Source organism: Engystomops pustulosus, chromosome 10 (assembly GCF_040894005.1).
Source record: "Engystomops pustulosus chromosome 10, aEngPut4.maternal, whole genome shotgun sequence".
Lineage (NCBI taxonomy): Eukaryota > Metazoa > Chordata > Amphibia > Anura > Leptodactylidae > Engystomops > Engystomops pustulosus.
In genome coordinates, this window is record NC_092420.1 from 20740704 (window position 1) to 20763210 (window position 22507).

Genomic DNA, 22507 nt, shown 5'->3' on the forward strand with positions numbered 1-22507 from the left:
CAGAAATTGTGGGGGCGTGGCTGTCGGACAACACAACGGATTCGGAAGACCGCAGAATGTAAAAAAGAATTTGTGTCGCAAGATCAGCACTTACATGCACCGGGACGAAGAAGGTGAACTCCGGCGGACCTCAGCGCAGCAGCGACACCTGGTGGATATCGGACGCACGGACCTTAGTGAATCCCGGCAAACCCGAATCCTCATCGGAGAACGCACTGCGGGATCGCGACTGGACGGGTAAGTAAATGTGCCCTAATGTATGTACTACTGGGGCCTTGTCCACAGAAGGTGCTCTAGTCAACAGCGCCTACAGTGTTAAATTGCGCAGATGCGCAGCTGGATGTAACCCTGGTCATGTGATGTCACACAGGTGCACGGCTTGTTATATCCCTGGTCATGTGATGTCACACAGGTGCACGGCTCGCTATATCCCTGGTCATGTGATGTCACACAGGTGCGCAGCTGGATATAACCCTGGTCATGTGATGTCACACAGGAGCACGTCTTGTTTTATTACAGAAAGTAATGGGAGTTGTGTGTTACAACAAGCTGTGCACCTGTGTGACATCACATGACCAGGGATACAATGAGCTGTGCACCTGTGTGACATCACATGACCAGGGATATAACGAGCCTTGTACCTGTGTGACATCATGTGACCAGGGATATAACGAGCCTTGTACCTGTGTGACATCACGTGACCAGTGGTATAACGAGCCATGCACCTGTGTGACATCACATGACCAGGGATATAAGGAGCTGTGCACCTGTGTGACATCATATGACCAGGGATATAACGAGCCGTGCACCTGTATGACATCACAAGATCAGGATTATATCCAGCTGCGCATCTGTGTGACATCACATGACCAGAGATACAAGAGCCGTTCGTTAACCTTTGTGACATCACATGACCTGGGATATAACGTTCTGTGCACCTGTGACATTACATGGCCAGGTATATAACGAGCCGTTGCACCTGTGTGACATCACATGACCAGGGGTATAATGAGCCGTTCACCTTTGTGACATCACATTACCGAGTATATAACATTCTGTGCACCTGTGTGACATCCCATGACCAGGTATATAATGAGCCATGCACCTGTGTGACATCACCTGACCAGGGACATAACATGCTAAGCACCTGTGTGACATCATATAACCAGGAATATTACGAGCCGTGCACCTGTGTGACATCACACGACCAGAGATATAGAAGCCATGCACCTGTGTGACATCACATGACCAGGAATATTACGAGCCATGCACCTGTGTGACATCACATGACCAGAGATATATACGAGCCATGCACCTGTGTGACATCACATGACCAGGGACTGGTTTCTACAGGAAACAAACTATAAAGATTTCTGTTGCATGTACTATTATAGAGTGGAGAATTGATACAGAAAGTATATTGGAAAATTGTATAAATTATCATTATACAAACCATGTCAATTAGTTGATGAAAGTGGAAAGATTCCGTCCTCTCTAGGATATGTTTCTTTATAACAATGAGAGGTATAGATACAGTATATAATGGTAGTGATAGCTGGAGAAAGATGACATGTTAAACATTGCATACATTAAAGAATGATTGTATTTTTATTCTTATTACTGGTATTTTGCATGTCCATGTCATTTCTTCCAGGGGGGGCCATTTGTTGAAGTTTTTAGCGCTCAAGGAAAGGATCCAGTGGCCAGGTGGAGGCTCTCCGGCAGTCAGTCAGCAATCTGGAAAGTAAGACGATTCTTCCAAGAAAGTTTTAAAATTCTCTCACTTCCTATGGTGTTATATTAAAGATAAGAATTTCCCTTTTTCAGATAGCATCAGGATTGTGGCTACAGAAGCGGAGATACAGAGAGTTGGAGTTATCTGCAGTTCACATTTTCAATTATGTCTTTGTCTGTATCTCCGGTTTTGAAGAACAAAGAAACACAAGCTTGGTGTGATAGGAAAGATGAGATTCTTATCTTTATTATGGCACCAAAAGGTTTCTAAATGCTATAGAACCTAAGACAGAGGAATCTGAAGTGACCTTCCCCTTCCAGCCTCAAACTTGCCTCATCTCTGGTAAAATCTGACTCTTCTCTGCTTCTTTTCCACATGATTTTGGAATTGGATTTGCTATAGATAAATTAGTGAGATTTCACATAAAAAAAGGAATTGTAGGATATTACACTGCCTACCTGATGGGGCTGGTAAAAGTGGGATAAAAGCACAGAAACACAAGCCTAATGCAATCTGAAAGATAATGGGGCACATTTACCTTATATACTCGAGTATAAGCCTAGTTTTTCAGCACAAAATTTGTGCTCAAAAACCCTAACTCGGCTTATACTCGAGTCAACTAAAAAAATAAAGACAAAACTCACCTTTCTGACGTGACCCGTAGGTCCTCTTCTGTCTGAGACAGTCTGAGACAGAAGAGGACCTATGGGGGACGTCGGAAAGATGATTACAGTGTTATTTTTTTTTTCTACTACAGGGGTTGGGCAGGCTGTATGCTACAGGGGCTGGCAGACTATATACTGGGAGGCTGTAACCAATGCATTTCCCACCCTCGGCTTATACTCGAGTCAATAGGTTTTCCCAGTTTTTTGTGTTGAAATTAGGGGTCTCGGCTTATACTCGGATCGGCTTATACTCGAGTATATACGGTACTTACCTGGTCCCTGCGCAATCCCCAAGTGCGTTGTCCGCCGGAATCCACATCTGCCGCCCGAGATTGTGCGCCCGAGTTCCTGCATGTGTCGCCTCCCCGATCAGGTCCGCCAGAGTTCATGTACCCATAGGGGGTCTTAAAATGTTTTTTAATTTAAAAAAAAATAATAATAATAATTTTGTGAAAGCAGTGCAAACAGGACCCAAGATAAAATAATGTTAAATGCATTTTTTTCGTCACCACATTTGGAATTTTTTCCAGCTTTTTAGTACATGACATGGAATACTAAATGCCGTCACTAGGAAACACAATTTATTATGCAGAAAACAAGCCCTCATACAGCTCTGTATATGGAAATATATAAAAATTATGGACTTTAGAAAGTGAGGAGTAAAAAAATGAAAACAAAAAAATGAAAAAGGGCTGTGTCCTAGAGATAACCGGACCCGTGGGTGCGCTCGAAATTAACGCCCCTAGCTACTAGCCATGGCTGCGATTGGCCAAGGGACAAGCTTGGCCAATGAAAGCCAATGCTAGTTGTTAGGGGAGGTAATATGCCAGACCGATTGTTCAACAGCCAATTCAGCAATATGTCCGCGTCTCGCTTGACACACCCGAATCCGAAAGCGAAGTTCAGATCCGCTCATCTCTACTGTGTCCTTCTACCAGGATGAAGGATTGTACACCAAGTATACTTACATGCTGGTGTGTACCCCCTCTGGCAGGATCCTCTATTCTTTTAGCTCCGTATCCCCTTGTTTTTACAAAAAAAAAAAACCCTGTTAATAAAATGATCCAGGGGCTCCTGGTTCAATTAACAGCTATGGAGCCTGGAGCCTTTCAGGCTTATTTGCATACTTTTAAAGCCTTTTTTGTGTGAAAACAATGGCATTAGGACCTAAAAGAAGAGTGAAACCTGCCATAAGGGGCACACATCAGCATATAAATGCACTTAGTTTACAATCCTTCATCCTGCTCTTAGATTTCCTTTCAAATCTGGTGCAAGGTTACCTTTAAATATAAAACAAATGGACACAAATATTATTCTGTTCTAAAATGGATAATTTCACACTTGCATTTCAGGGGGGGGGGATTACTAGATTGAGTCCAATGTAGTCACCCACCGGCCCAATATGTACTGAACCCTACAGAAAGCAGCAAGGGATATAATGACTAATTCCATTAGAGGATCCTTTAAGTCCTTGCGCAGGGTTTCTTATACACAATCCTGTCCATGTCACACAGCGCTGAGGGTTGTAGCAGCTGATTTATTTTTAATCTAAAAATAATAACACGTTTTAGGGAAATTGATTAGGACAATTGGCGCGTGGTTTAATGAACAGCGTTCACCTATCATTCATCCGCTTCCAGTACATTACCTGTGATCAGACGCTCCCAGGGGTGTCGTGTCTGCTATTCCAAAATGGAAAGGAGGGAAAAAAAACGAGAGAAGACTCTTCTATGATCAGTTCTGCTCAGTGATTTTTCTAATAGCATTTGATGGCTAATTTATTATATTTTTTTATTAATATGATTCAAGGACTTTGATAAGGAAGTGAAGAGTTTCGTCTTTGTCCTTGAAGGAAGCAGCCAGACGATCAAGATGCAGCTGCCGAAGGAGAACAAGCAAATGCGTAAGTGTCCTGGTCTCACTGGAAGCTTGTCCTAGCTTAACCCTTACACTGCCAGGCTGATAAATACACTAAGGTACATGGCACAAATCAATTACATCACATTTTCTTGGCCTCCTCCCTTCTAAAATCAACTTTCAAAATAATGCCAATGAGCTTGAGGAGATACGTTAGCCGCTCTTTAATCTGGATTTATAGGCTGTTACACTGTCTCACCCTTCCCCATGCTCCCTCAGCACTGGGGTATTGAGCACTTTCTGCTGGGTGACACAGTGTAACAGCCTGTAGTGTAGCCCTTCTAGCTCATTAGCATAATTTTGAAAGCTCATTTTAGAAGGAGGCCACTGGGGTATTGAGCACTTTCTAAAGTATTCTCAGTGATGAGGGAGCAGGGGGTGGGTGAAACAGTGTAACAGCCTGTAATGTAGCCTTTCTAACTCATTAGCATAATTTTGAAAGCTCATTTTAGAAGGAGGCCATGGATAACACATATAGGAAGACAGATTAAGACTGCTATGGGCCCTGGGCAATATTATAGCCCCTACAAGTGTGGAAATCACTTCCTACAAGCTTCTTAGGGAATGGGTGCTTTCTGCCTGCTTTCAGTCTGTGGCTCCAGGACCTTTTGAGGACCTTCAAAGGTCCTGAAATGGCTCTTGTGTACTTCTGTATTGGGAGCAGGAACCGATGTATAAGGATTTCATGGGTGTAGGTGTTTCTCAGTATAAAATTTGGTGGGTGGTTTGGGTTACCATGGGCCCCCTAGAATGCATGGGCTCTAGGCTACCACCCAAATCGGGAATATTATAATCAACAACTGTAAGAAGATTACTACAGTCACGGGGTCTGGATCTATGAGTAAGTGTCCCTGGTTTTTCATGATGGATTTTAAATTCCCTTTTAAGTTACTGTATTTTTCAGACTATAAGGCGCACAAAAAATCCTTTGATTTTCTCAGAAATCAAAGGTGCGCCTTATATTCCAGCTTATATTCTTCTATATGAACCGTACTTACAGACAACAGCTGCCTTGAACTGTGCACAGGTCTGTCACCTGCTGGTCATTCATCCTTATAATCCGGTGCGCCTTATAGTGCGAAAAATACGATAAACAAACCCCCTTAATAGTAGCCCCACATATAGAATAAGCAAACTTTTAGCCATGTGACCCTGGACTGTAACGCATCAGTTTCTCTTGAGTCCTCACTAAACTGAGACCACTTTTTAAGAATGGACCTTGTAATTTCTGGAAATCCATGGGAAATCCCCACATGAGGGTCACTGGAAAAATATCATGTTGCCAAAGAGGAGGTTTTTTGCAACAGAAGCCCAAAGCATCAACTCAAATCAATGTAAACAAACCAGCGGCCATTTTGTCTTGACCCCGGCTTGTTACCTGAGCCTGTCGTGAGGAAGAGACCTGGTTATTCTCTGCAACCCAAGGCAAATCCACATCCAAGAGTCAAAGTAAGAATACCTGGATGCCACTAAGTCAACGCCCTCAACAACAGCCCCAACTAACAAGTCATCCACATAAGCAAACCGGCAGCCATTTTGTTGTGTACATTTTTCATATCTCAACCTCTGAGTAAGAAATGAACATGAATATTTGATTATTAGTCAGAACTATCTTGAAGACAGGAGATAGGTTCACATACGATCTGTATAGTCATGAAATAATAATGATAAAAAAACCTGATGTATTAAAATGCAGTCTAGCGCTAATGGTTAGGAGATTAATTGTTCTGAAGTTACCAGCAGATTTTCAATTATTTCCATCAGCAGAACTTTGTATAGTGAATTAATATTTCCCTACAATAAACGAGCCTTTAATTTGTTTATTGCGAGCATTAATATAAAGCGTTCCCATTCCAGATATGCACTTCGCCATTCATCATACAATATTACAACTAAAAACTGGAACACAGTTTATGAATACTAATATTTAATGAAGTAAATTCTATCAAAAGATGGAAGCGACTAAAGTTTAGTTACCGTATTATACCGTGCGGTTTCCACTCACAGATGTGTATGAGAGCAGAACTGTTCCAGTTCCCCATGGTAACCAATCAGAGCCCAGCTTCCATTGCCCCACAGTTGATTTTAAAATAACAGATGAGTTCTGATTGGTTTTCATGGGCAACTAGAAAAGTTTTACCTCAGACACTTCTGCTAAATCTCCACTATAGTGGGGCCTTTCTATGTACGGGATGGAATTAGGCTATCAGTTTATAAAAGAGATTGGGGGTCATTTACTAAGGGCCCGATTCGCGTTTTCCCGACGTGTTACCTAAATATTTCCGATTTGCGCCGATTGTACCTGAATTGCCCCGGGATTTTGGCGCACGCGATCGGATTGTGGCGCATCGGCGCCGCCATGCGTGCGACGGAAATCGGGGGCGCGGCCGAACGAAAACCCGACGTATTCGGAAAAACCGCCGCATTTAAAAACCGAAAATGCTTGGGACGCGCTTATCTTCACTTGGTCCAGCTCGGTGTATTGAAGTGCGTTCAGATGCTTTTCAGCGCAGCAGCGCCACCTGGTGGACAGCGGAGGAACTACCATCATAAATCCCGGCTGGACCCGAATCCAGCGCAGAGAACGCGACGCTGGATCGCGAATGGGCCAGGTAAGTAAATCTGCCCTATTGTCTGATTTGAGGTATATAGCATAGGATATGCCGTTGATGTCTTATCACAGGAGCCGACTTCCGAAATAACGTTAGAATCGTAAAATACAGACCGTAGACAAGACTTATACAGACTCCCACATAGAGAGCAGGTCACACTAGACTCCGTTGTTTCCTTGTTGCACTCCCCACTGGCTTTCGGGCCTGTATAGGTACAAACTATGATCTGTAGAAGTGCAGGTCCTTCTGTAGGTCCTGTGGATCGCTGCACAAGCAGAAACCAAGATAAAACCTTGGCTTAGGAAAGTTTTTGGGCATATAGGATAGTTTGGGAACCTACTGAACCCTTAACCCCAGGGTAGTCGCACCTACCATCTTTTATGGCCACAAAATGGATCATTGAAAATACTGCTACCATCAGGGAGACTACTGCATCCTTGATAGCAAAGTCTTAGGCTGCGGTCACATGTGGCGTTTTGAACCCGTTTTTAGCCCGTTTTTTAAGTAGTCCATCAAATACCGCATGCGTTAAAAATCGCATCTGTTTTTGACCAGTTTTAATTAAGATAATTGGTAAAACCTGTCAAAAACGGATGCGTTTTAAAAAACGCATGCGTTTTTCAAAAAGGCATGCATTTTTTAACGGACTGCTTAAAAACGGCCCAAAAACTGGTTCAAAACACCATGTGTGACCGCAGCCTTAGGGTTTTGGGTTCAGGTTAACAGGCCTCCTTCTAACCAGATATACTAATATTCTAATTATACAATATTTTTTAGAAAAATATACTCCACACATTACCAATGGATTGCAAGGTATAGAGCAGTGATGGGGAACCTTTTAGAGACCGAGTGCCCAAACTACAACCAAGACCCGCTTATTTATCGCAAAGTGCCAACACAGAAATTTAATTTGTGATCTATACTCCCAGCTCAGTCACATCTTTCATTCATAATCGCCGGAAGAATTGCCAGGGCGGGAGCAGGAGCTACAATGATAATCCAAATCTGTCCACACCTTCCCACTCCTCCAGTAGTCCCAGGTAGAGCTGTCACTTTAAAATAGCTCTGTGCACAGCAAGTCCTGGGCTGTCTGGGACTGCAGGAGGATACCTGGAGTCATCTCTGGTGATGGCCTGAGTGCCCACAGAAAGGGCTCTGAGTGCCACCTCTGGCACCCGTGCCATAGATTAGCCACCACTGGTATAGAGTGTAATATGACTCATATTTAATATCTCCACAATGAGTGAAGATGTCAGTCCAGCCCTATTAAAGCCAATAGGGGAGATCCATGATACTCATTTAACTCCCCATTATTCCCAGTACATTGCTTTGGAGTGTGACGGGGCAGACAGGGGACAGGGAGAGGCGGGAACACCGCGACCCACCATATTTACTATATTCCCTGCTGGAAAAATGGAGAAGACTGTGAGGGAATTATTCCTGCCACCCACCTGGCCTGGCATGTGATGATTACAAAGTCACTAGGGTTCATTAAAAGTGCATTGACCGCCTATAATGCTGTGCGCGGTTATTCACTAAGATTGTACATCAGAAATTATGAATATGTCGCTTCCGCTCACTGGCCCGACAGAGATCAACATCTTTTTCGTGGTGCATCTTTAACATAGGGCGTGCAACCCAATTTGAAAGATAAAGAGGTTGTCCACAATCAGCAAATAATTTATATGGTTTGTTTAAGGAAAAATTATACAATTTTCCAATACACTTTATGTATCAATTCCTTACAGTTTTCTAGATCTCTGCTTGCTGTCCTTTTATAGAAAGTTTCTATGTTTACTTCCAGTGGATAGAAATCTGTCCATGGTCACACAGGTGCACGGATCGTTATATCACAGAGAGTAATTAGAGATGTGGGTTATAACGAGCCGTGCACCTGTGTGACCATGGACAGATTTCTGTCCACTGGAAATAAATATAGAAGCTTTCTATAGCAGGACAGCAAGCAGAGATCTAGAAAACTGTGAGGAATTGATACAGAAAGTATATTGGAAAATTGTATAATTTTTCCTTATACAAACAATATCAATTATTTGCTGAAAGTGGACAACCCCTTTAAATACGGTGCTCTGTTCGAATCAGCCGGACCGTCTGATGGCACGCCCCCTAATTTGTACTGTATGGAAGCCAGCGCAGCTGCGCCACACAAGTGTCGCATGGAACACAATCGCAGGGCAGACACTTCTTATACCTGTGCAAGACGTTTTACAAATGAAGAACGTGCACAGTCCGACAAAAGTTCAGTGCGCAAATTTTAAGACAGGAGTTTAGAATGTCAGTCCTAATAAATTCCCCTCAATGGGGGTCATTTACTAAGGGCCCTATTCGCATTTTCCCAACGTGTTACCCGAATATTTCTGATTTGCGCCGATTCTCCCTGTATTGCCCCGGGATTTTGTCGTACGCGATTGGATTGTGGCGCATCGGCACTGGCATGCACGCGACGGAAATCGGGGGGCGTGGCCGAACGAAAACCCGACGGATTCGGAAAAACTGCCGCATTTAAAACAAAAAATCTGTTGCGGAGCTTGCACTTACCTTCACTCAGCCCGAGCCGGTGAACTCCAGCGCATTCCGATGCTTTTCAGCGCAGCAGCGCCACCTGGTGGACGGCGGAGGAACTACCTTAATAAATCCCGGCCGGACCCGAATCCAGCGCAGAGAACGCGCCACTGGATCGCGAATGGACCGGGTAAGTAAATCTGCCCCATCGGAACGCGCTGGAGTTCACCGGCTCGGGCTGAGTGAAGGTAAGTGCAAGCTCTGCGACAGATTTTTTGTTTTAAATGCGACGGTTTTTCCGAATCCGTCGGGTTTTCGTTCGGCCACGCCCGCCGATTTCCATCGCGTGCATGCCAGCGCCAATGCGCCACAATCCGATCGCGTGCGCCAAAATCCCGGGGCAATACAGGGAGAATGGGCGCAAATCGGAAATATTCGGGTAACACGAAACGCGAATTGGGCCCTTAGTAAATGACCCCCAATGAGTCTGAAATCCATTCCAGTCTCATGGAGAATGGAGAGGGGTGGAGTGAGCAGTAGATGAGTCACAGCAGCTAGGTCTCCATCTCCAACTCGGGAAAGTCAGTCCTAATAAATTCTCCCCAATGAGTCTGAAATCCATTCCCTTTCATTGGCTCATGCTTGGTGCCCCCATACAGTGCACTCCACCTCCAAGGCCATATATTTATTTTATAGGTGACCCAGAAACGGAGAAGTTCCCTTTAATCAATTTAAAACAAGACTTCATAGAAGGCTCATAGAAGGAGCAGACATATAGATAAAATCCCTGCAGTTTACTAGGATTTGTAGCCACCCATCATGTTCCAGTTATTGTGAGTAACACCAGGACATCACCACCCACTGCATTATCATGAAGTCAATGCCCCCGTATGCCCCTTATTTTTGTCATCTGTTGCGCACCGGTGCCATGTGGTTGACCATTCAGCTCAGTGAATGGAGCTCTGTTCATTAAACCATAAGCCTGTGAAAGGGACATGAAGCGCCTCTGTGTCCTTCACATCCATTTGCCTGTATTCAGCTGTACGTCGTATCATTGGAGTCCTATTCAATGCTTCAAAAGCAGATGAAAAGCCTAAAATGCACTTTTTAGTCTCTTTTCAGGTGTTTTTGATGATCTGAGCAGGATGCCTTTCATTGCAATGAATTCAGTCTAAAAGCCTTATCCTTCTGTGTTAGGACCTAATGATGAAATTGTGTAAGGAGTCTGGCATAAGGTACCAGCATATTTGCTTTTCCTCTGGTTGTAAGCAAAAGTTAGGTAACCCCTTGCCTACCCCCCCAAAAAATCACATATAACTATATATTAGGCATAACTAGCCTGGCGCCCCATTCTCCACATACCGGGTGTATCCGGCGCTTTCTCTGCCTTCCTCCTCAGGTCTCTGATCTATGCAGGGAGGCTTAGTATGTTAGGACTAGTACTACTAGCCAAATTCCCAGGAAAATTTCATTTTCTTGGTGGAGGATTGGTTTTTAGATGTAGATTAACCTCAGCAATGTGTAATGTTCTGACTGTGAGCATGCTGTCACTTACTTGACATGGGCTGCTACGGGGACCTCTTCTCATTGGCGTGTGTGACCCTCTCCTGCCTCCTCCGGTAGGGAGTGCACTTGCCACATCAGTGTAATCTCTGCTGAATTCCATCTTGCTATCAAGAGTCACAGCAGTAGATGAGTCACAGCAGCTAGGTCTCCATCCACAGCTCACGAAAGTCATATGCGATTGGGAATGTGCAAGAAAATGTAGAACCCAGGAAATCTACCATCAAAATCAATAGTGACAATCCATGGACACTTACTCATAGATCAAGGCTCTGTAAATGTGGTAAAGTTCTTAATTGTGTTATCCATGGCTTCCTTCCTTCTAAAATCAACTTTTAAAAGTATGCACATGAACCAAAAGAGCTCTGGGACGTTACTGCAGCTTCAAAAGCTTTTACACGGTCTCCCCTCCCCCTACCTCAGCACTTACCACCTGCTCTCTCCTGATGTAATCTCACAAAGTTGGAGGTGGAAATGCACAGTGTAACAGCCTGTGAAGCTACAGCTGAGAATGGCTCTGGTAAGGCCCCCAGGGCTGTTTTGACTCATTGACATAGAATAACAAGTGGAATTTAGAAGGAAGGAGTCCATAGATAACAAATAATAGTAAAGAACAGTCACGGTCAGAGGTGTCACTACAGCGGTAGGAGCCGTAGCAGCTGCTATGGGGCCTGCAGTGTCAGGGGACCCTGCCATCTGATCTGACACACTGAAGAGTGGAGGATGTGCACCATTATATACATATTGGGGGTCATTTACTAAGGGTTCGATTCGCGTTTTCCCGACGTGTTACCCGAATATTTCCGATTTGCGCTGATTTTCCCTGAACTGCCCTGGGTTTTTGGTGCACGCGATCGGATTGTGGCGCATCGGCGCCGGCGTGCACGCGATGGAAATTGGGGGGTGTGGCGAACGAAAACCCAACGGATTCAGAGAAACCGCTGCATTTTTTAAAAAAAGTGACATCGGAGGAACTGCCCCGAATCCACCGCAGAGAACGCACCGCTGGATCGCGAATGGACCGGGTAAGTAAATCTGCCCCATTATGCTGCACATTGTACAGTATAAGGGCTTATTCACACGGCCGTCTGCGGGGACGTACATGCGGCCGCATGTACGTCCCCATAGACAGCAATAGCGGCACGGCGGAGATCCGGGATCCGATAGCATGCTCTATCTTTCGCTGTGTGTGCGGCCGTGCGCCGCTATTCTCTATGGAGGGAGGAGAGGTCACCTCCTCCTCCACTCCAGCACACGGCGGGCATACCGCGTGTGAATGTACCCTAATATGTATATAACAGCGCACATCTTCCACAGTACACAGCATGAATCGGCAACTCAGATAAGGGGGGGGGGGGCAGCAGAACAACAGGACTAGGAATCTCTCATCTCTAATTCCTGCCGTGTACTTCCCCCATGTGGTCAGCAGCTACTGGGACCGATCTGTGTAAGTGTATAAATGTATATATCATTGTATATATGTGCACATAAGTGTATAAATGTATATATCAGTACATGAATTTGTGCGCATCAGTGTATACATGTGTGAGTATACAAATACCGTATTTTTCAGCCTATAAGGCGCTTCAAAAATCCTTTAATTGTCTCAGAAGTCAAAGGTGTGCCTTATAGGCCGGTGCGCCTTATATATGAACTTATACAGAGATGTACTACAGACAAGATGTACTGTACATTTACCAGTGCTTAATAGCTACATCCCCAGAAATTTCCTGCACCTTCCCACACTGTATACAGGGTCCCTAGCTCCTGAAGTGCCCCCATCCTGCCCTCCCCTAGCACGGAGAGACCGGAGCTGCCATAGTGCCGACCACGAGGCAATCATCATCATCAGTAACCAATCCCCCATACCTGCCAGCCCTGTAACAGGGGAAAGAGAAGGAGCCACAGGGAACCCCACAGGAATAACACCCTGGCTGAGGAGGGAAGGAGAAGGGGCAGAGGGAGACCCTTAACCCCTGCTGCATCACCCTGCATTAACCCCCAGCAGCCCATACCTCTGAGATCGGAGCTCTCAGACACGCTGAAGACAAGTTTCCTGGGAAGTGTAGCTGGCTAGAACTGTGCACAGGTCTGCCACCTGCTGGTCATTTTTAGGTACTCCATTTGATCCTGCGCCTTATACTTCAGTGCGCCTTATATATGAACCTAGATGTCTTAGCAGGCATTTATTAGAGGTGCGCCTTATAGGCCGAAAAATACGGTATGTATATTTTCTGAGGGGGTAGGGGGTCCCTATTCAGAAGTCAGATATGTGCTCCTGTGTGATGGATATTGATGGTAGATTTCCTTTAAGGTACACATGCAATACTACCTAGGAGCCCTTTAACTTTACACAATACATAGAAAGACACATAAACACACAATTATACATATACATAAATACAGCTTTATAAATAATATGAACATACATAATAATTTAAACATATTTAAAACAAAAAAGTAACAGTAAAAAAATATATATACATAGTTTATTCAATGCGTATATCTATACATACTGTATATATATATATATATATATATATATATATATATATATATATATACAGACAGACACTATTTATATAGATATATATACACTATATATCCATATAGATTTAAGCACACATTTGTCTTCTATCCATGAGGTCTCTGAGATGAAGATCTCTTCTGTGTGTCCCTCCTGTATCTATGCATTATATTTTTCATACACAATATGACGTACAGGGATATTACTGCATCTCTAGAATGGGTTCATTGTACACGTGCGGTCCTCCGCTCCGCAGCAGGCTTTTACCGCTGAGAGCCTCAACAATATATTTCCCTCTGTGTCTATAGATTCCTAAGTGGAGTCATAATAATCCCAAATGGTCCCTGATACATCTCATGACTTGTGAGATACAAGTGCAACGACGATGAAGCGGGAATCGATGCCAGAGAGACGCAGACTGACTTCACTTTCACCCCATGTACATCCGTCTTGTTCTTTTCTTTGCTATGCTTCTTTGATATGAAGATTTATTTTTTGTGTGTGTTAACCCCTTGAGTACTGCTCAGTCGATATTATTGTTTTCAAACGGCAACAGTACTGTTAACTCTCGATGGGATGGTAGCTGGGGACCGTAACAAGACTTTTTGCTGGTGTTTTTGATGTTGGAGGTATTACACAGGGGGGAAGATACTAACTGCCTGGAATCAAAGCCAAAAAAGAGCTGCAGTGCTAACCAATAGACTTCCATGTTACACACGATACACACATGCTGCAAAAAAAAAAAAAATTAAGAAGCACTCCGGCATTTTATTCCATACAGCACCCATTTCTTTTCCCAGCTTTTATATCCTCCTAAAAATCTAAGACACTTTCTGACTACCTGAACTTCTTGTTTTAGCCCTCAGTTGTAAGAATATGACGTGTCCTCACACATTGTGGTCGAGGACGTATCCCACGGTATAGTGAGATACATTGGGGCACATTTACTAAGGGTCCGCACACCGCATTTCCGTGGGGTTATCTGACTATTTCCAATTTGCGCCACATTTAACAGGGGGTTTTTGGCGCATGCGATCGGATTTTGGCGCAATCGCGACGACTTTCATGCAACAAAAATCAGGGGCGTGGCCGTCGGACTACCCAACTGATTCGGACTGAGCGCCGGATTTCAAATTCAAATTTTGTTGCAAGATCAGCACTCACATGCACCAGGAAGAAGAAGGTGAACTCCGGCGGACCTCAGTGGGGAAGCGACACATGTAGGATATTGGGCACACGATCTTAATGAATCGCGCCGGACTTCATCCTCGTCGGACAACGCACCTCGGGGATCGCGACAGGACCGGTTAAGTAAATGTGCCCCACTGCCCTGTTCTTTCCCTCCCCCCTAAAAACAGGAGGAGGAGTGAACATTGGCAATAGTCAGGGATTTGCTGCTGCCGATTTTCAAGGTGTTTGCCCAGTGATCTGCAGTGTCCAGTTTAGGGGTAGCCCCACGTTATGCTGGATCCGCCAGCCACCATCGAGGTGTCACCACGTGTTGCTGCTCTCCGGAAGGGATGCTAGGGCCTGGTGCACCCTAGCGGGAAATAAGTCTTGAGAGAGAGTTAGGGGTCCGCAGTGAACAGTTACCTTCTTTACTGTAGACATACAGGTACAAGTGAATGCAAGAAAATAATATGGCTAAGACTGTATTCATACTAACGTGTGAATATATATATATATATATATATATGATGGATTTAAGAGTATAATGATAGAATTATCTCTGCAGTGCTTCTTTACTGCAGTTAAGCTCCAGTAGTTGAGGACACTACATGATTTACTATTCCGTTAGCGTTGTCCGGGCCCTCCACGAACACTTGACCTTAATGTTAAACCAGCTGCAATGCGCCTCATGTTTTATATGCTGGATGTAAATCTCAGAAGCTTTTTCTTTTGTTGCATTCATTATAAGATTATTGTATGAAAGCCATGTGGTATGGTGAGGGCTTTCTCTTTTGAAGGAAATTCCTTAGAAAGCATTGGGTCTAAACTGCTCTGTAAACTTACTGGGGCACATTTACTGACAATCCCAGCACAAACCCCTGTTAAATGCCTGTCAAAGCTGCGCAAATCCTGAAAACCGTGAACAGTCCGGCGAAAGTGCGATCCGCGACCCTTAGTAAATAAGCCCCACTGTGTAGAGTAGAGGGAGGGTAACAAGAAGCAATGGCAACTTTCTGGGCATGTGGCATTTGCTTTTACCAGCAAAATAATCAATCCCACCGTGGGGAGGGGATCATGGGCTAGCCTCCAAAAATGGCAGATAACCCCCCCCCCCCCATTGACTTCTATTGTGCAAGGTCACAGTGCTGCGAGGCCCTGTGACCACACTATGAGTGAGCCAGTAGGTCCTCTTCCTGCCATGATTTGCAGTGATAATTTCTTATGGACATGGGTGGGGTGAGCAGCGTTCACCTAGCAATGTCCGCCCAGCGATGTCCACCCTGCTGTGATGGACGGAAAACAGTGGATCCCTTCCCCTTGTTTTACGCCTGTAATGCACACATGGTCTTGTACATGTAACCTTACAGTGGTCCTTTACCCCAAAAAATTTAAAACTTTGGTCATGTACTAGGCATGTAATGTTAACATATGTTGTGTCCTCCAATCTACTTCTGCTTTCTCTGTTTGGCCCTCCATGGGTTTTGTTAAATCTTGCGCGCAGTCTGAATCCGTCTGGTTGTCCGACAGCACGCCCCCCATGCAAGCCGGCGCCGATGCGCCAAAAGCCGATCGCGTGCAACACAATCCCCGGTGTGATGCAGTGCAAAACGGAAATCGTCGGGAAACCCGACGAAAATGCGCTTAGTAAATGAGCCCCATTGTCTGACTTCTTTAGGGAAAGCCATAGGCACCCACCTCCTCCATTATCCAGGTTTAGGTGAGTTTAGGGGGTTGTGTGACCTCTTCAACTTGAAGAAGTCAACTGGTGTTTTCAAAGAGACCAGAGACCTGATGGTGGAGAGGAATAAAGCAACAGAGACCTCTTCTACTGGAGCAGAACCAGATATGTTCATGCCTACTGAGTAGTCAATCTTCTGGGTGGAGGGTCACTTAATGTGACCATCTTGTGTAACCTTGTCGCTTCACCTATATTCCATAACATATCAAATATTAATCTTGACTCAATCTCTTATTATTGACCTCTCTAGTTGGACTGATCCAGAGATTCCTGGTCCTGCAGCTCTACATCCCGCTCGGACAAGATTTCTCCGCTGAACTCCTGTGAGTAGCAGAAGTGTCTGTATTATTTCTGTTTTACATCAGATCAGTTGCATTAGCAGCATGAGCCATTAATTGTATCCGACACATTTCACATTAGAGATTGTGACTTAATGTACTGAACCAAGAAAACAGTAATTAAACTAATTTCATTGTATTCAAAGTCATGCTGCAGATTGTGGCAAACACCCACTGTTACCTCCAAGCACTGATCGCGAGCATTACATTTTTACATGTCATCGGCATGCCATTTTGGCTGTGACCGTCATTCCCGGTGACGTCATCGGGAGAGCGACGATCCATCTGTATGACAGACTGGATTCTGTACAGGACTCAAGGCATTGTCATTCTGTGGCGGTAACATATCATTTGAAAAAAACCCATTTCCTGCTGTACTGTTGTAAGGCAGTATATGGTAGAATCGATCAGACCCCCTAGGGTTAAAGTACCCTGGGGGGTCTAAAAAATTTCAATAAAGAAAAAAAAAAAATAAAAGTTCAAATCACCCCCCCCCCCCTTTTCAAATCATGAACATTTTAGGTATCGCCGTGTCCGATAAAGTAACGATCAATCAATATGTAAAAACGGTAATGTCTTGACCGATTTTTAAAGAAGGGGAGCAAAAACGAAAGGGTTTATATAAAACCTGTGAATAGACATCTATTACATACATCAGTTTTAGAATTTGGTACATCCATGTATTTTTTTTATATGTTTATTATATTTTTTAAAGAATAACAAAGGGAAAGAAATGGAAACGAGAGTAAAGTAAACACTGGGATTAAAACAAAGTAATGGCTGTCACAGTTGTGCTTCCTCTAGGTGCGCTTTAATGTAAGCTACCAAGTGGAGTATGTTATCTGCCGGGTGAGATGGAAGCTGTTAGTCACAATAAATGCTCTTAGTTTTTTTTTCTAATACAGAAAATTCTCACAGCATGTACAGCATGTAAAATAAGTGTATGCGCAGGGAAAATAACCGAAAAGTGTTTCATTCAGAATAGAAATTTAACTGTTTCCAGGATTGGTCTGAACGCGGATACCAATAGAAAGAGTTACAAGGAGTTTATATTGGATTTTACATTAGATTTATATTAGAGATGCAGCAAGTGTAAGGAGAAGGACCAGACAGCAGGATACTGACAGGACCCCCTAACAGAGACAGTCAGAGACAAGGACTAGGCAGCAGGATACTGACAGGACCCCATAACAGAGACAGTCAGAGACAAGGACTAGGCAGCAGGATAATGACAGGACCCCATAACAGAGACAGTCAGAGACAAGGGCTAGGCAGCAGGATACTGACAGGACCCCATAACAGAGACAGTCAGAGACAAGGACTAGGCAGCAGGATAATGACAGGACCCCATAACAGAGACAGTCAGAGACAAGGGCTAGGCAGCAGGATACTGACAGGACCCCCTAACAGAGACAGTCAGAGACAAGGACTAGGCAGCAGGATAATGACAGGACCCCATAACAGAGACAGTCAGAGACAAGGGCTAGGCAGCAGGATACTGACAGGACCCCATAACAGAGACAGTCAGAGACAAGGACTAGGCAGCAGGATAATGACAGGACCCCATAACAGAGACAGTCAGAGACAAGGGCTAGGCAGCAGGATACTGACAGGACCCCATAACAGAGACAGTCAGAGACAAGGACTAGGCAGCAGGATACTGACAGGACCCCATAACAGAGACAGTCAGAGACAAGGACTAGGCAGCAGGATAATGACAGGGGACCCCATAACAGAGACAGTCAGAGACAAGGGCTAGGCAGCAGGATACTGACAGGACCCCCATAACAGAGACAGTCAGAGACAAGGGCTAGGAAGCAGGATACTGACAGGACCCCATAACAGAGACAGTCAGAGACAAGGACTAGGCAGCAGGATAATGACAGGACCCCATAACAGAGACAGTCAGAGACAAGGGCTAGGCAGCAGGATACTGACAGGACCCCATAACAGAGACAGTCAGAGACAAGGGCTAGGCAGCAGGATACTGACAGGACCACATAACAGAGACAGTCAGAGACAAGGACTAGGCAGCAGGATACTGACAGGACCTCATAACAGAGACAGTCAGAGACAAGGGCTAGGCAGCAGGATACTGACAGGACCCCATAACAGAGACAGTCAGAGACAAGGGCTAGGCAGCAGGATACTGACAGGACCACATAACAGAGACAGTCAGAGACAAGGACTAGGCAGCAGGATACTGACAGGACCCCATAACAGAGACAGTCAGAGACATGGACCAGACAGCAGGATACTGACAGGACCTCATAACAGAGACAGTCAGAGACAAGGGCTAGGCAGGAGGATACTGACAGGACCTCATAACAGAGACAGTCAGAGACATGGACGAGGCAGCAGTATACTGACACGACCCCCATAACAGAGACAGTCAGAGACAAGGACTCGGCAGCAGGATACTGACAGGACCCCCATAACAGAGACAGTCAGAGACAAGGGCTAGGCAACAGGATACTGACAGGACCCCCATAACAGAGACAGTCAGAGACAAGGGCTAGGCAGCAGGATACTGACAGGACCTCATAACAGAGACAGTCAGAGGCAAGGGCTAGGTAGCAGGATACTGACAGGACCCCCATAACAGAGACAGTCAGAGACAAGGGCTAGGCAGCAGGATACTGACAGGACCCCCATAACAGAGACAGTCAGAGACAAGGGCTAGGCAGCAGGATACTGATAGGACCCCATAACAGAGACAGTCAGAGACAAGGACTAGGCAGCAGGATACTGACAGGACCTCATAACAGAGACAGTCAGAGACAAGGGCTAGGCAGCAGGATACTGACAGGACCCCCATAACAGAGACAGTCAGAGACAAGGGCTAGGCAACAGGATACTGACAGGACCCCCATAACAGAGACAGTCAGAGACAAGGGCTAGGCAGCAGGATACTGACAGGACCTCATAACAGAGACAGTCAGAGGCAAGGGCTAGGTAGCAGGATACTGACAGGACCCCCATAACAGAGACAGTCAGAGACAAGGGCTAGGCAGCAGGATACTGACAGGACCCCCATAACAGAGACAGTCAGAGACAAGGGCTAGGCAGCAGGATACTGATAGGACCCCATAACAGAGACAGTCAGAGACAAGGACTAGGCAGCAGGATACTGACAGGACCTCATAACAGAGACAGTCAGAGACAAGGGCTAGGCAGCAGGATACTGACAGGACCCCATAACAGAGACAGTCAGAGACATGGACCAGACAGCAGGATACTGACAGGACCCCCATAACAGAGACAGTCAGAGACAAGGGCTAGGCAGCAGGATACTGACAGGACCTCATAACAGAGACAGTCAGAGACAAGGGCTAGGCAGCAGGATACTGACAGGACCCCCATAACAGAGACAGTCAGAGACAAGGGCTAGGCAGCAGGATACTGACAGAACCCCATAACAGAGACAGTCAGAGACAAGTACTAGACAGCAGGATACTGACAGGACCCCATAACAGAAACAGTCAGAGGAAATGATGAAGCAGCAAGATACTGACAGGACCCCCCTAACAAAAAAAGTTAGAGGCAAGGTGTATGCAGCAGGCTACTACTACAAAGTGACGCTTACTTTGAATGTTTTCCTATGTAGTTTAAAGTATTTGCCATCAGGGAGCAGTAATAGTTTTGTGCACCTGCAGCCGCTTGGACATTACGCTATCTGCTGCGACAATGGGTCTAATTTTGATTTTGCTATTTTATCGGGTGGCTTTCAGATGGTCAGGGATAATTTGCTATCACTTTCCAGTTCTCAGCAAGAAAATAAAGACAGCTCAATGCATCCTCATCATCAACTGCGAGCAACCGAGCTAATCGAAAGGTCACGAACAAAGCAAACGCTTTTCATGTTTCAGCGTAAAATCTGCGTACGTATGTAGCGCAGCATGTAACGTCTTTGCATACAGATGAAAATGTCGGCTTCAAGGTTGGTTTGGTCCTTTTGCATTCTGCTGCATAAACAGGCGAGAGGCCGCACAAGGCCGTTCATCATTTAAGGAAAAAAAAAAAAAACGGCGAGCTAAGACCGTCCTTCATTTCAGATCTGGTGCGCAAGAGGAAAAAAAATACAATCCGAGCAAACAATTAACACATTCCTATTTTTCCTGCCTAGCTGATTCCCGATAGGTGAAAAGTTTTTGCAATACTTATAGCGTACGTATCCCATGTGTGACTAAGTGCGGCCATCTGCTGAGATGTAGACGGAGACGTCTGCTACTATAGGTCTCATTTCCATGGACTCGATAATTACCGACTGTTTATTTCGGATTCGTGACGAGAAAAATTTCCAATTCCCGAGCAATGAGCAGTGGATTCTGGGGCAGGAAGGACTTGCCCATACATATTGATGGCCTCGGCTGAATCATGGTGTTGCTTATTAGTCAATGCCAGAGCCAAAGGCAAAGCTTGAGCCGCTGTGCGGCAGCTGCAGGAAACACCTTAATCCCGCTCCGCAGGTTCTATATACTAGATAATTTACAATGTTACTTATAAATACTGCAGAATTTCTGTTCTACGTGGCTTTAGATCTTATTAAGACGAAACTCATTATAAATAGTGAAATGAGTATCTTTAGGAAGAAATAGCGGCATTATTTACTTTCCTGATGGACTCACGTTGACCATTTATGATATGGTTGAAAGTATCATTGCTATAAGAAGCCCAGCAGTTACCCACAAGCCCCTCTCATGACACTTCTCCCTATATTATCATAAATTTAGTGAACATTACTGTTAAACTGTTCTTGTTATGGGTCATTAGCATAAATTTAAAACTTGTTTTCAGAAGGAAGGAGGCCATGGATAAGAAATAGAGGCACCCCTTAGGGTACTTACAAGATTCTGTAGGTTTTGTAAGTTTGTTCTTAAAGGAAACCTTCCACTACGGATCTACCTATTAAGGTAGATCCGGTGGTAGGTGCACCTAACATATGTAAGGAGAGCCCTTACATAAACTTTTCTAATCTTTAATCAGGGTAATATGCAAATTTTCTAAAGAGGCTACTGGGGCGTGGAGTAGCCAGAGCTGAGGTTACACATCGCAAATACTCCAAGCCCCAGTAGCCTCTTTGATCCTCCTACCCAGAGATCTTCAGCGTCTGGCCTGTGTTTTGCGCATGCGCAGAAATCCGGCTTCACGGACGAGTGTGGGCAGCTCCTTGTAGCTGCACGCTGAGGATGTCTGGGAACATTTGCATATTACCCTGATTAAAGATTAGAAAAGATTGAGGGGAGTAAAGGATTAGCCCTAAAAAGGACTATCCTTACATACGTTAGATGCACCTACCACCGGATCTACCTTAGTTTGAATTTGTATTTAAGTCGGAACAGGTATAAGTGTAACAATGAACAGAATTTTTTGGTGCATGTGACAATTGGATGTTCTAGCTTTTGGGTTGCCATAAGAACAATGATTTTCAATATAACCTCATTGCAGAGGCATTTGGGCTTAAAGAGAACCCGTCATGCAAAATAACCCCCTAAACTAAATATATTTTCATAAACTGCCATTAGAGAGCATTGCCTCTATCCCTTCATTGTCCCTCTACATGCCTGTAAACCTAAGCAATGAGGTCCTAAAGCTGCATGCAAATGACCTGTGAAATGTCCAATGAAGCATTAGCATATTTAAGCTGTCCACTCTATTCATGAGTGGGAGGCACAGCCACACCCCCAGTGCTTGACTGACAGCCTGTATAATGATGTGAGGC

At 44.8% G+C, this 22507-nt stretch overlaps 1 protein-coding gene and 1 long non-coding RNA gene across 6 annotated transcripts in view; one reads left to right on the forward strand and one right to left on the reverse strand.

Annotated features, from left to right (window-relative positions):
- LOC140103561 (uncharacterized) overlaps positions 1–3428 on the reverse strand; it is a 28251-nt gene extending 24823 nt beyond the window's left edge. The window contains exons 1-3 of one of the 2 annotated variants that reach the window (XR_011850128.1): positions 3369–3428; positions 2673–2804; positions 1631–1737 (exon numbers count right to left, since the gene is read on the reverse strand). This is a non-coding gene — a long non-coding RNA (uncharacterized lncRNA). Of the gene's footprint in view, positions 1–1630; positions 1738–2672; positions 2805–3368 lie in introns of those variants that run through there. The other variant, XR_011850129.1, reaches the window with a different exon arrangement.
- Positions 1–22507, forward strand: part of CFAP20DC (CFAP20 domain containing) — a 236681-nt gene that overhangs the window by 22354 nt on the left and 191820 nt on the right. For all 4 annotated transcript variants that reach the window (XM_072126665.1, XM_072126663.1, XM_072126664.1 and 1 more), the window contains exons 3-5: positions 1655–1744; positions 4210–4303; positions 16698–16770. In XM_072126665.1, the coding sequence (XP_071982766.1) occupies positions 1655–1744; positions 4210–4303; positions 16698–16770 (257 nt within the window). The remainder of the gene's footprint in view (positions 1–1654; positions 1745–4209; positions 4304–16697; positions 16771–22507) is intronic.